Raw genomic sequence first — 12556 nt, 5'->3', positions numbered from 1 at the left:
ATAATATGATCTTGCTGGAATCAATCATAGATGGAAGCTAGAGCCAGGCAATAGAAAGGCAGGAACCTGGAGGTGAGTAAGAGAAACTCTCTCCCTCCCTAAGGCTTGCTGTCTGTCACTTACTCTTGGTTTACCAGGTCCTCATCCTCTGAGGATGATGCTGTCTCCTCCAGGTCCCGGGCCATCACAACTGGCATTTCCTTTGGGGTCTGTCATACAGTCAGCAGACAGAGGCCTCAGAGACCTTTCTTCCTTGCAGTCCCAGTGGATCAAACAATTTGGATGGCACAGACTCCTATAAGAAAGTTGAACGACTTCAAAGACAAGGCAGTTGCATACTTCAGGGTTTTGTGAAGAATCTTTAAGATGAAAAGAAATATATTCCTGAGTATTATCCAACTTCTAAAAGCTTACCGTCTGTCACAGTGTACATCCGTCATATACCACAAAAAACAAGAAATCTTTGTCTTAGCTTTTGGTTTTGTTCAAGACAAGGTTTCTTTGTATAGCCCTGGCTGTCCTGGAACTCACTCTGTTTACCAGGCTGCCCCGGAACACAGAGATTCGCCTGCCTCTGCTGGGATTAAAACTGTGTGACACGATGCCCATCTTAAGAATGTTTTTAAACATACTGTCTCTGCTGTATCTACAAAGCTGTTACTAAATTTGAGTTCCTCACTTGTTTTATATAGTAAAAGCAGCAGGCACTAAAAAGGATAGGCTTTAGGGTACTCTGATGTGGATAGTTGATAGTCTACATTTAGAAAATTCTTTGCTAGACAAATCTGACCAGGATCAAAATAAAAATCCAAGGTTCAAAACACTTGTGAACATTTATACAGTCTTTACCACAAGCATACAGAGTAAGCTGCTATGTTTCTAGGAAAACCAATTCACCTGAACTATTAATAAAAGGGCAGTGAAAATATTTTTCCACAGCAGGGATCACATAAATAGCTGGGGAAAGGGGAAGTCAAATACTCTATAATTACTGTTACTTAAAAAAAAATCACACATTTTAATCCGGATCTCAAGTAGACACTAAAATTAGGAAATTTCCAAATCCAAGTTTCTAACTTCAAACACTTTTTATGGAGGAAAAGTTTCATGTTCGTTGTAGAGAAAATAGAAATGTATAGGGAAAACGCTTAACCATAATGTCGCTACTCAAAAATAATCAATTCAGGGCAACTTTCCAAGCTCTTGCTTGTCCGTGTATTTACATATACGATAAGAGTCTGAATAAACAAAGCAACTGCAGCAAGCAAGCAACAGCAACTAACCCCGACCCTACACATCTTCAGCAGATTCTTTTCGGGTGATTCCTAAAGGAACTTCTCGATCTTTCCCAAAATGCTTGAGAATCTTTTAAGTTAAAACCTACAGGCAGAAAAGATGCCCACCTTTCCTTGACTTCCAGAAGCAGAACGAGAGAGATGCTCTTGAAGATCACAGACACTACTCCAAAGGAAGTCCTTGCCCCTACTGGGACTTGCCGCCAGCTCCACCCCAGCACACCCCAACCCCAGGCAGCCCCGCAAGTGCTCTGCAGGCAAGGACGCGGTGACTCTGCCGCAGCGCTCCTGCCTAGCGCTCCCGGAAGCCAACAGCTGCTCCTGGGGTCTGTGGGAAGCGCGGCGGCGCCCGCCTAGCCCTGGAGCGCATCTCCCCGGAGCGCGCTGGCGCAGGCGTTTACCTGTCTCATCTTCTAATGGCTCGGGGCCGGCAGGCGGGGACCACGCTCAGCTTCACCTCCCTCCTCCTTCCCCAGCCGGAATCAACGCAGCCGCCGAAGGCTGCTTCCCCCGTTACTACAACAACCAACAAGCAACCGCCCGCTCGGAGCCACTGCGCAGGCGCCCGCCAGCGGCGCGAACAACGCTCAGCTGCGGGCGCAGACGGATGGCGTCACCACGGCGCGCTCAGTCACCAGAGCCAACCCAGGCTGTCACCGGAAGATCTCTTGGCTCCTTTTCTCTCTGTGTTTTCCCCACCCCTAAAAGACTGACTCCAAACTCAGAGTTCCGCCACGCTCGACAGAAGGGTTTACCGCGTGAGCGGCGCAACAGGGAAAGGCTCAGGCGGCGGCAACTGCTGATTGGCAGCAAAGGGGTTCACTCCCTATCGCCTGCTCGAACTGAACCAGCCTAGCCAATCAGAACGAGAACTGACAAAAACGACCCAATCCTGGAGCTGGGCTGAGGGAGGGGGCGGGAACAAGTGGCCCAGGTGGACTTGGGACCTCCTGGGAAGCTGATTTGCGGATGCTTCTGACTCTGCTGCAGTAGTACTGGGTCGTCAGGTAGGAGAATTTGGAGCGGAATGTAGGTGATGGTATTGCAGTCGAGTAAGACTCTCTGCAAAATTTTGGAAAATGGGGGTTGCCTGGAAACCGGGGGTGATGGTGGAGGAGTCTAGAAACGGTGTCCAAGGGAGGTGCTAGGAAAAATGGAGATTTGGTAAATTCTGGGAGTGGATGAGCGAGTAGTCGTTATGAAACTGGCTCTGCAACGACCTTTAACTTTTTCTCATGTAATTATCGGGTAACCCTCGAGGTAGATGTTTATATCCCCATTTTACGGATGAGAAAACCGAGTCTGTAGAGTCTCACTGACTCGTCTGAACTCCCAGAGCTAAGTGGTGGAACTAGGATAGGAATCTACCTTTATTGGTTGCTAATTAGTATCGCATCCATGCTGAACTGGGCAAGGACAAAATTGGGGAATAAATGTTGTAAACCCCGCCCCTCCCACCACCTAAAAGCTCCACAGAGAAATCGGTTTTATTGGTAGAGCAATACAGAAATGTTCTGGTGTGTCTTCATCAGCTCTGGGATTTCTAAGAGCTATGAAATGGAAGGTGCAGGTTCTACGTTCTACTTGGAAGGGAGTGTGTGTGTGTGTGTGTGTGTGTGTGTGTGTGTGTGTGTGTGGTGTGCATGTGAGTGCCACACAGCTTTTTAACTAACCCAAGCTGGTGTTGAGAGGAGAAAATAAGAGAGGTAGATCTTGGCATATGCTGTGAGTGCCTGTGAAGATCAGCGCACTCCACCACCTCTAGGCCAAAACAGTCTGTTTGAGACCTCTTTCCTCAGGATCCACCCCTTAACTCCTGGAGCCCTTTTTAGTTGTTTTTTGTTGTTGTTGTTGTTTTGTGTTTTGTTTTGTCACTTCAGGTGATACCTATATGTGCTGGATAGGATGGGATCATACTGAAACATATTGCCACAGTGATAAAGGAAGACTGATAGCTTCTTACAGCTTCCAGGCCAAAGCAGTTAGCCTGACAACAGATAAATGAAGGGCCAAAATGATGGTGATCATGACAAATTGTCTCTGTGGGATCCCTTTAGATCTGATGGAAATCGCTACTCAGCGAGCCTTGAGCTAAACTGAAAGTACAGAACATAGCTCTTCCACCAGCTGAAGACAGAAGCATTGCTGGTGTTTTTAGCTTCCTCAAAAAATCAGAACTTCGCTGCCCGTGGCGGCACCCACCTTTAATCCCAGCACTCAGGAGGAAGAGGCAGATGGATCTCTGTGAGTTCGAGGCCAGCCTGGTCTAGGTAGAGTTCCAGACTGGCCACATAGTAAGACCCTGCCTCAAACTAAGTAAATAAATAAGTAAAGATGAGAACTTTATCAAAACACTCTGTGAGGGAGTATTGCAACAGAGTCCACAGACCCTGGCACTAAGCCATGTCACCTAAGCAAATCACGTAGCTCTTGGCTCTGACCCCATCTGTAAAGTGGAAATACTAATAGTGCCCGCCTATCCTGATGTAGGGAGCGAATGAACTAGGATGTTAAATGCTTGGGGCAAGTATAAGTGTAGGAGGCAAGTGTTCCGTAACTATAGCTAGTGTGTGCTTTTCTTGCAACCCAACACCAAGCTGTGGCAGGTTTTGTGTTTTAAGTCTTTTAGATTGTTTTAGTTTATGAAACATGATGTGTCTGGGAGCCAAGCAGAGGAAAACTAAGAATACCAGTCAGAGTTACACCATAGCTTCCATTCAGATGCATGATACAGCTTCTACGAGTTTGGAAGGATGTGTCCAGGTGTCTGAGCAGATTTTGAATCACCCTCGAGCTATTTGCAAAGGGATGGCATGAAGAGATGAAGTCAGTGCCGATTCCAGACAAGCAGAGGGCATTCTGACTTAGGCAATACTGTGCTTTCGGGGATTGCTTGAACAAAGGTAAATGCCGTGCCACTTGCTCCAGGGTGTACTGGTCGTTCACCCTCATTAGAGTAACTGAGCATTGGCAGGAACACAGGCTTGACCCAGAAATCCATTCGACTACTTATAAAAATGTGAATACTGCCCCATTTCCGTCCTTGCTATGCCTTTTGCACTGGACTTGACATTTCCACCCATTGCATTTTTTTTTTTTAATGGTTTTTAGTTAAAGAGGTAGCAATGGACAAAGATCAGCGTACCTCTGTTTAGGGTAACTATTGCTAGGCATCTTGTGAAAGGAAAGTGGTGTAGCAAGAAAGTAGGGTGGGGCTGAAGGACTAGGAGAGGAATTTGTGAAGTGCTCTACTGGTGTCACTCAGGACAACCCTCCTGAATGGGACACAGGTTAGGCGAGAGCCCTTGTGTTGATGTGGAAGTGACTTTCAGCATGCCCTCTCTGTTCCCAAGGCAGAGCGCCCTCTCTTTGAGGGGAGTCATGAGCCGCTTCCTGAATGTGCTACGAAGCTGGCTGGTTATGGTGTCCATCATAGCCATGGGGAACACGCTCCAGAGCTTCCGAGACCACACTTTTCTCTATGAAAAGCTCTACACTGGCAAACCAAACCTTGGTAAGAAGTCACAACTGTCTGGGCATTATAGCACTTGCCTGTAATCTCAGCACACAGGAGGGTAGGGCAAGTGTGAGAGTTCAAGACCAGACTGGGCAACTTGGTGAGATCTTATGTCAAAAAAAAATTTAATTAAAATAATGAGAAGAATGTAAAGAAGTGTTTTCTGTGTAGCACTGACCTAGCCGTTAATTCCAAAGTCGCCCATATATCTGACCAACCCAGGCTCCTTATTAAGTCTGGCTGGGAATGCAGTTCCAGAATACCCAGGTGCTTCTGATGCCTAATCTAGTCTTGGTAGCCACTTGAACAGCAATTTTCAACCTGTGGACCATAACCCTTTGCGAGTGAAACAACCCTTTCCTGGAGTCGAATATCAGCTGTCCTGCATATTAGAGTTTTACATTATGATTTTTAAAGAGGTAGCAATGAAATAATTTTATGGTTGGGGGTCAGCACAACATGAGGAACTGTATTAACAGGTCACAGCTTTAGGAAGATTGAGAGCCACTGCAGTAGAATAATAGAACTTGCAGGAAACACTTGACTCTTTTTTTTTTTCCTCAAGCTTCTCTGGATACCTCTCCATTCGTTTGCCTCCACTCAGGACAATTTGTGTGTTCAGAAGCACTTGCATGAGGGCAAGCAAGGAAATAGGATAGCGTGTTGATTCTGGAGTGCTGCTAGAAAGTCATAAAGAAGCCTTTTATCCTAGCTCAGTCCTCATTGGAAATCAGCACACATGGTCCTAGTCCAGGTAACAGGTAGACAGTTACTCATCCGAGATCTTCCGTAGTCCCTGAGTGGATCCCCCACATCGCTCCAGGTTCCTCTCTGAAAGCCAGGTCTCCGGCTCACAGTGCCCCCTCGACTCATCAAGCTCTCCCTGCATGTCTGTCCTCTGCAGTTGACACTTTCACCCTGTTGACACTGGGTGCTTAGAGCTACATCACTGACTGACAGCAGCTGACAGCTCTTGTCACATTTATAGCTAACCCAGATCCAGGCTCTGACCTACTCTTTTCTATGCAACGTCTCGGTAGAAAGAGAATTAAGTAGGCGGAGCCTTATTTTGAACAAAGTTCAAATATAATGGGAGTCGAGAACCTGGAGAAGTGAGCAGGAAGGTTATTTTGATTTTTTTTTTTAACTCTTAGTTGCTACTCACAGGTGGTCATGAAACCTGTGCAGATACATGGAACAGGGCTCTAGGGAGCCATGTGAACTTTCCCTTAATCTTAAACTGGAATCTCATACTAGAGGGGTTTCTTTAGTCCTTTCATTAGAAAAGCCATCAACTCAGTTTCTAAAGAGTATACCCCCTGCCCAATTGGCTGACATAGCGAATATTTTCTCATCGCCACCTAAAAGATCTTTGGTGTGAATTTAGTAGAGCTGTCTACATTTCCAAAGACTAAAGAATTTTTAAAGTTCAAGAGAACATTGAGCCTTTCAGTTGCTAGTCTTGTCCATTGATTGCACACGCCCACATACACACACACTGCTGATGCTGAGGATCAAACCCAGGACATCTTATCTGTTATGCCAAGTAGGTGCTTTACAACTGAACCAGACTGTTTTTACTCTGTGAGAGACGGATCTGCAAAAGAACTAGCTGTGCCTTTAGTGTTTGAACATTTCAAATCCATGAGTTGCTTCAGTTCAGTTACCCACACAGGGTGCTTCTAGAAAATACTCACGTCAGAACTCACCTCTGGAAAGTACCATGTAACTGGTCGTATGGACATGGTAATTTTATAAAACTCCCTCAGGTGATACAGAAAGCAGTCAGGGTCAAGAGCCACTCTTACGGTGAAATGACTCTTTTTTTTTGATTATTAATTTTTTTTTAATTTATTTAATACTTAATAATAATTCTTTGGTTTCCGGGCAAACATCCCCCTCCCCCCTCCCCTTCCTTATGGGTGTTCCCCTCCCAACCCTCCCCCCATTGCCGCCCTCCCCCCAACAGTCTAGTTCACTGGGGGTTCAGTCTTAGCAGGACCCAGGGCTTCCCCTTCCACTGGTGCTCTTACTAGGATATTCATTGCTACCTCAGGGCAAGATAGTTAGCACAACAGCATCACAGTGAAGCCACCAAGAATGGGTGGCCCCAGCAAACCCCAGAGAAATAGTGCCTGTTTCTACTTCCATGTACACAAGAAGCCACCCTGGCTGGAACTCTGTCCCAGTAGAGCAGATATCAGACCTCTTAAAACCATGTCTTAAAGACATCGACATTGGTGCTGGCATCCGGTCTCACCTAGCAATCTAAAAAAAGATCTATTGGTTCTGCTAGACATCTTGTATGTTCCAACCCAGCTCTGTTGCATTCCCTTCCAATGGTAGACATCTGAAGAGGATTGAGCAGCACTCAGAATTCCTTCCATTCCCCAGGAGCCCAGACGGAGGGGTCAGTCTCAGCATCACCATGCATCACCAGGAAAGCAGTCTAGCTTAGAACAAGGCTCACCTCAGCCGTCCCTTCTCACAGCTCTTGCTTCTTTTTAACTGCACAGTGAATGGCCTCCAAGCCCGGACCTTTGGGATCTGGACGCTGCTCTCTTCAGTGATTCGCTGCCTCTGTGCCATTGACATCCACAACAAAACGTACGTCAGGGAAAGAAGGCCTTTGGCTTCCCTTTGCTGGCAATCAGGCCCCTCGGGCACATTCAGACATGTGCCCTGTCATGCTCTTGGTACCTGTTGATTCAGTTTACTGCATTAGCATAGCACATAGAAAATGAGAGGCCTGTTGAACCATTCCTTCCAAACCAGGCCATACCAAATGGTGTCAGACCCCTTCATTAGAGCACACCTTTCTCCTACTAAAGAGCCCCTCAGGGTTTGGTTTGGTATCATTTCACAGTGCTAGGGGATCAAATGAAGAACCTTGGGCATGGTTGACAAATGCTCAAGCTCTGGGCTGCATCCCTAGTCCTATACACACCTTTTGCACCTTCCTCCTTAATCATAAATCCATGAAAAAAAAAATCTCTCTGTACATTCTTTCTTTCTCTTCCCCCTCCTCTCTCTCTCTTCCCATAGCAACTCCCCTGGCCTCTCTCTGTACACATTCTCTCTCTTTCTCTTCCCTCTCCCCTCTCTCTTTCTTCCCGTAGCAACTCCCCTGGCCTCAGTCCCTGGGGCCAGGAAACTTGCCCTAGAGCAGCTTACAATAAACCTGCATGTAAAAACCATAAATATAAAGAAACTGAAAGAGGCAAACACACGCCTCTTGAGTGAGGTGATGATGCCATACTCAGTTCTGGCCACTAGAGGGAGCCCAAGGTTTCTTCCCTGCGGTAATCACCACTGGCTAAGTAGAAGCAGTCATTGCTCAGTTCACTGGGTGAAGCTGTCAAAAGGCCAACCTCACGCTGAAATCTTTTTAATCTTGTCCCTCCCTTCAGCATGGGGGAAGAGAGGAAGCAATATTTATGGCTCCTCTCTGATTTTGTGAGGCACTTTCACCTACATGACTTTGAGTCTCTTAGCAACCCCTTGGGGGAAAGGGGTTAGTGATTCTTATTACTGATCTTGCAGTCTAAATATTAAAAAAAATCCAATTAATTTAAGTAGAGGAAGACTGACTCAAGTGGGATTTAAAGCAAGACTATTAGCCTTTGATCTTTCCATCTTTATTTTTAATTTTTTTTTAACTTGAAACTGAATTACATGTCCTAGATTGCGAACACATATTTTTAGAAGCAGGATGGTTTAGTGGAAACTGCCTGGGGTCAAGAAGGAAAACACATCCTGCTCGTCGTTTTGTTGGTAATCAGGCTGATTACTGTGTTCTCGGTCTGAGGGATGATAATAGCTGTTCTACCTCTCAGAGTGAATGAAAAGGCTGGAGAATCGGCTAATCATTTTGAGGACCTTTTACCACCATGAAGAATTGCTGATGGGTATCGGGGGTGTGGAGTGCTCCAGGTGAACAGAGAGAAGTCATCCTCTTCCCCCCATTCGTTGTTCCTTCTTCTGACCCAGAGCAGCTGCAAATGCTTTTCTGTCCTCTCTGGTTTAGGACTTTGATCCATAGACCTCTGACGTGCATCTGAGCTTATCAGCTCTCTAGCCGGAAATTCAGAATCACCTTGTGTTCACACACACACACACACACACACACACACACACACACACACACACACCAACAACAACATGCACCAGCATTATAAAAAGCAAATTTAAGATACTGGTTCTTTTAGAAAGAAAAGGGAGGAGAAGAAGACAGTCAGGGCAGGCTACGGGCATAAATGTTTTCAATTTTTAGTTCTTTAATGTAAAAATATCCCATCTTGGGGGCCTAGCTCAGAGGCAGAATGTTTTCCTGGCATTCATGAGGCCCTGAGTTTGATCCCCAAAACCAGAAAAAGGAATCTAAACCAAAATGTCCAAGTATTAAAACTGAAAGGGCTCAGTCCTTGTCACAGTTCACTATCTTGGAGTGTTTACTAAATTTTTTTCATAGTTTACAAAGAAAGAAAAAAAAAGACAACACAGACATCTAAAATTTCAATGGTCAGCCACCACCTTGTTATCAAAAGCGATGAACAAGTTCTTCTCCTCTGGGACTCTTACATGTCCTCCTCAGACCAAACTTTAGGCTGAGACATAAAGTAGCCAACGTGTACTGCAAGCGCATCTAAAAGCCTCGTGCTACCCAATCCCCGTTCAGTATATTCATTTATGGTTCCGGCATACAGCACGGGCTGGCACATAGCCAGGCACCTGCTAGGGTAGCCTTAGGTTGCTGAGTCTGTTGCTTTGCACTGAGTACATAAGTGACCCTAGTCCAGAATTGCTGCACTGTCCCAGACTGCAATCCAGACTCTCCACAGTGGAGTTCTCAACAAGTCCTAGAAGCCCACTCGGGCTGCTTGGCCCATGCCTCAAAACCTTTTGTCCCAGAAGAGGAGAACTTGATGTGATTAAGTAGCCAGGTGTGTCTGAGGAACGTGTGTCCTTTCAACTACAGTTGTGTCATATCAGCTGACACTTTCCGCACCAACAGTGCAGTAACTTTGGTTCCCATGTCTGTCTGTTCCCTTGCAGACTCTATCACATCACACTGTGGACATTCCTCCTTGCCCTGGGACACTTCCTCTCGGAGTTGTTTGTATTTGGAACAGCGGCTCCCACAGTTGGTGTGCTGGCACCCTTGATGGTAGCAAGTAAGCACTGGGCCACCCTAGACCCCTTCAGTGGCGGGGCTGGTGCAGAGGCTGCGCTGGGCGTGAGGTGCTGTTTCTATCACCATTAATCTTTTCTGTGTTTAAGGTTTCTCAATCCTGGGTATGCTAGTTGGGCTCCGGTACCTAGAAGCAGAACCAGTATCCAGACAGAAGAAAAGAAATTGAGGCCAACCTTGCCAGCTCTGAAACATCATGGTCTTCCACCTTTGCTCTCTTTATTCACCCTCTGTCCTTAAATCATTTCCTTTTGGCTGCATCCTTAGCTCCTTCTCTAGGTTCAGCATCTTAAGCATTTGAGAGGGTTTTTGTTTTTTGATTTTGGGGTTTTTTTATGTTTTTAAATTTTTTAAGGTATTAATAAGAAATTACATAACATGTATGTATAATTTAGAGTCATTTCAAAAATACTCTGTTAGACCTTCAAAGTCAAGGAATTTTGAGAAGCTCCCTAATGTGTCCTCCCCCTAGCTATAACCCCTCCAGGCTCCATTTTCTGTTCTTTTTGCTTTTTGTTGTTTGTTTCTCTGCATTCCTTGATTTGACTTGTGTGGTGGGAGCAGAACCGTGAAACTGCAGCTGCTGCCTGCCCAGAGCAGCTGCAAGCAAGGGCTGCTTCATGGGGCTAAGCACATATCTGGGCTCCTTTCTACGCTGGACCCAAGACTCGGAACCAGCCAAGGCACAGGCAGTTCTTCTGAGAAGGGCTGCCCTCGAGCAGGACCAGGCTCCTCTTATCTACAAGTGGATGAAGGTTGGAAGAGTCTGGGCTGTTTTTAGACATTTTGGTCAGTTGTTTTTGTGTAATGCATTTTGTAATAAATAGGGAAACCTTCTATTCTGATCCATCTTTGTACTTTGACCTTTCCTAAGAACCTTTTTACCCTCCAAACCCTCTGTACCCAACACAGGAACATGGTAGCCTGCTTTGCCTTTCCACCCACTGTTCTGACGGCTCAAGACCGGGAGAGCGAGGCTCCTCATTGTCCACCTGCTCACTTGTGTTCTTGATGCCAAATCTTCTTCCTTCTTCACCTTCAGGACTCTCGTGGGCAGCTGGACAGTTATGGCCTTTCCCATTTTCCTCCCAAAGAAGCAGACTCCTGAGAACAGATATGGGAAGTAGAGCAAAGCAGCCTGGGCCAAACGACATGAGTGTGTAAAGAAGCAAGGCCAGGCCAGGCGTGCTGGTGACACCTTTAATCCCAGCACTTGGGAGGCAGAGGCAGGTGGATCTCTGTGAGTTTGAGGCCAATCTGGAAAAGCCAGGAGAGAGAGAAAGAGAGACAGGCACAGACAGACAGACAGACAGACAGACAGACAGACATGCACGCACAGCAAGGGTGATGCCACCATATGAACTTCATACAGAATTCTGTAAGAAAGCCAGGTGTTTGAGTCAAGAGGTAGAGCTGATAGGTGATAATTAAATCGATCAGAAAGACCTCCCTGAGCTGGAGGCGGGTTAAGGGGGGGCGTGAGGGGGTGTCTCAGCTGAGACTCAAATACCCAGAAGGTGGATGTCTTGAGATTCAATGCCCAGAAGGTCATCTGAAGCATTAAATAGTCATTAAATGCCATCGAGGCATTTAGGGCAAAAAGAGCAGCAGCTGTGGAAGGAATGAGCACCGTGAAGCTACAGGAGGGTGAAGGCCTTGGCCGTGAGAGGCGGGAGGTCAGAGGACAGAAGTAGTCAGTAGACAGAAGTAGGAGGATGGCCAGTTTTTAGCTAAGTACATAGAAAGCATCAGTGCTTTACAGGGAAAATTTGCCTTAAATGACTTTAAACAGTAAGCATGCCGTGGATGCTGTAGCCAACAAAGAAGGCTTCCCGGGGTTTGGCGGTGCTTCGGTAAGGTCTCCAGCTCTCATTTGGTGAAGCTTCTCCAGCTTTGCACAGCCCTGGCTGTGACTCAGGCTGGCTTCATTTGTAGTGCCAAAAGAGAATGCAGTTCCAGACCTCAGATCCCCATGGTACCGGAAATTCAGCTCAATGGGAAGAATTGCCTTCGTCCTTCCACTGTTTTAAGAAGTGGGTCCCTCCGGAGAGCACCTAAGAAGGGGCTGAGCGAGTGTAAGATGACGTGGCTCCCTGGGCGCACATCATATGACTGTCTGGACAGGAAAGTCCAGAAGTATGAGGTGCAGGGATGCACTTAGCATGTACGAGGAGGGAGTGCACTTGAGAGGAAGTCACCAAGCTGCTCCTGCTAGAAGCAGGCTGTGGCCACCGACCAGGGCAAGCTGGTATGGGTCTGGGGTGGTCAAACAAAACACTTCAGTGCCCTTTGAGGCAGAGCCAAAGACAACACTGGGCCTTCCCTTAGGGAGGAGCACATTCCAGCCTGTACACAGGACGGGGAAAAGTCAGGGTCACAGGTTGGCCACTGAGTTACAGCTTCTATGTAGGCGGTCAGGAACCTTTAAAGTCTCTTTAAAAATTCAACAGGATGTTACACCCTTGTCAACAAAGGACACAGATGCTCTGCTGGCCCCAAGCCTTGCCCTTACCCCCAACCATCTCCCAGTCTCAGGAAAGTGTGATGGCCTGG

General features: G+C 46.6%; 2 protein-coding genes across 14 annotated transcripts in view; one reads left to right on the top strand and one right to left on the bottom strand.

Annotated features, from left to right (window-relative positions):
* The window catches only part of Ttll5 (tubulin tyrosine ligase like 5), a 217845-nt gene extending 215943 nt beyond the window's left edge, over positions 1-1902 (bottom strand). For 8 of the 12 annotated variants that reach the window (XM_039113313.2, XM_039113315.2, XM_063261755.1 and 5 more), the window contains exons 1-2: positions 1697-1902; positions 124-295 (exon numbers count right to left, since the gene is read on the bottom strand). In XM_039113313.2, the coding sequence (XP_038969241.1) occupies positions 124-197 (74 nt within the window). In that variant the 5' untranslated portion in view covers positions 198-295; positions 1697-1902. Of the gene's footprint in view, positions 1-123; positions 360-1403 lie in introns of all 12 variants that reach the window. The other 4 variants (XM_039113311.2, NM_001427290.1, XM_063261756.1 and 1 more) reach the window with 4 other exon arrangements.
* Erg28 (ergosterol biosynthesis 28 homolog) lies at positions 1882-10848 on the top strand. Of its 2 annotated transcripts, NM_001106749.1 has the most exons (6): positions 1882-2302; positions 3454-3589; positions 4649-4809; positions 7329-7419; positions 9868-9986; positions 10093-10847. In NM_001106749.1, exons 3-6 carry the CDS (start codon positions 4677-4679, stop codon positions 10170-10172), a joined length of 423 nt encoding a protein of 140 aa, NP_001100219.1. In that variant the 5' UTR covers positions 1882-2302; positions 3454-3589; positions 4649-4676; the 3' UTR covers positions 10173-10847. The 2 variants fall into 2 exon arrangements, with proteins under 2 accessions (NP_001100219.1, XP_063117824.1); XM_063261754.1 differs by lacking the exons at positions 1882-2302; positions 3454-3589 and having other exon boundaries at positions 4675-4809; positions 9868-10848.
* Positions 10849-12556: the final 1708 nt, after the last annotated feature.

The sequence above is a fragment of the Rattus norvegicus genome, chromosome 6 (genome assembly GCF_036323735.1).
Source record: "Rattus norvegicus strain BN/NHsdMcwi chromosome 6, GRCr8, whole genome shotgun sequence".
In the NCBI taxonomy this organism is placed as follows: domain Eukaryota; kingdom Metazoa; phylum Chordata; class Mammalia; order Rodentia; family Muridae; genus Rattus; species Rattus norvegicus.
Note: the sequence above shows the minus strand (reverse complement) of the source record. Positions and strands in the feature narration are given on the sequence as shown.

Coding starts and splice junctions, on each gene's coding strand:
- Erg28 (XM_063261754.1), top strand. CDS start 4,677: ATGAGCCGCTTCCTGAATGTGCTACGAAGCTGGCTGGTTATGGTGTCC. Junction 4,810..7,328: donor CACTGGCAAACCAAACCTTG/GTAAGAAGTCAC, acceptor TTAACTGCACAG/TGAATGGCCTCCAAGCCCGG. Junction 7,420..9,867: donor ATTGACATCCACAACAAAAC/GTACGTCAGGGA, acceptor GTTCCCTTGCAG/ACTCTATCACATCACACTGT.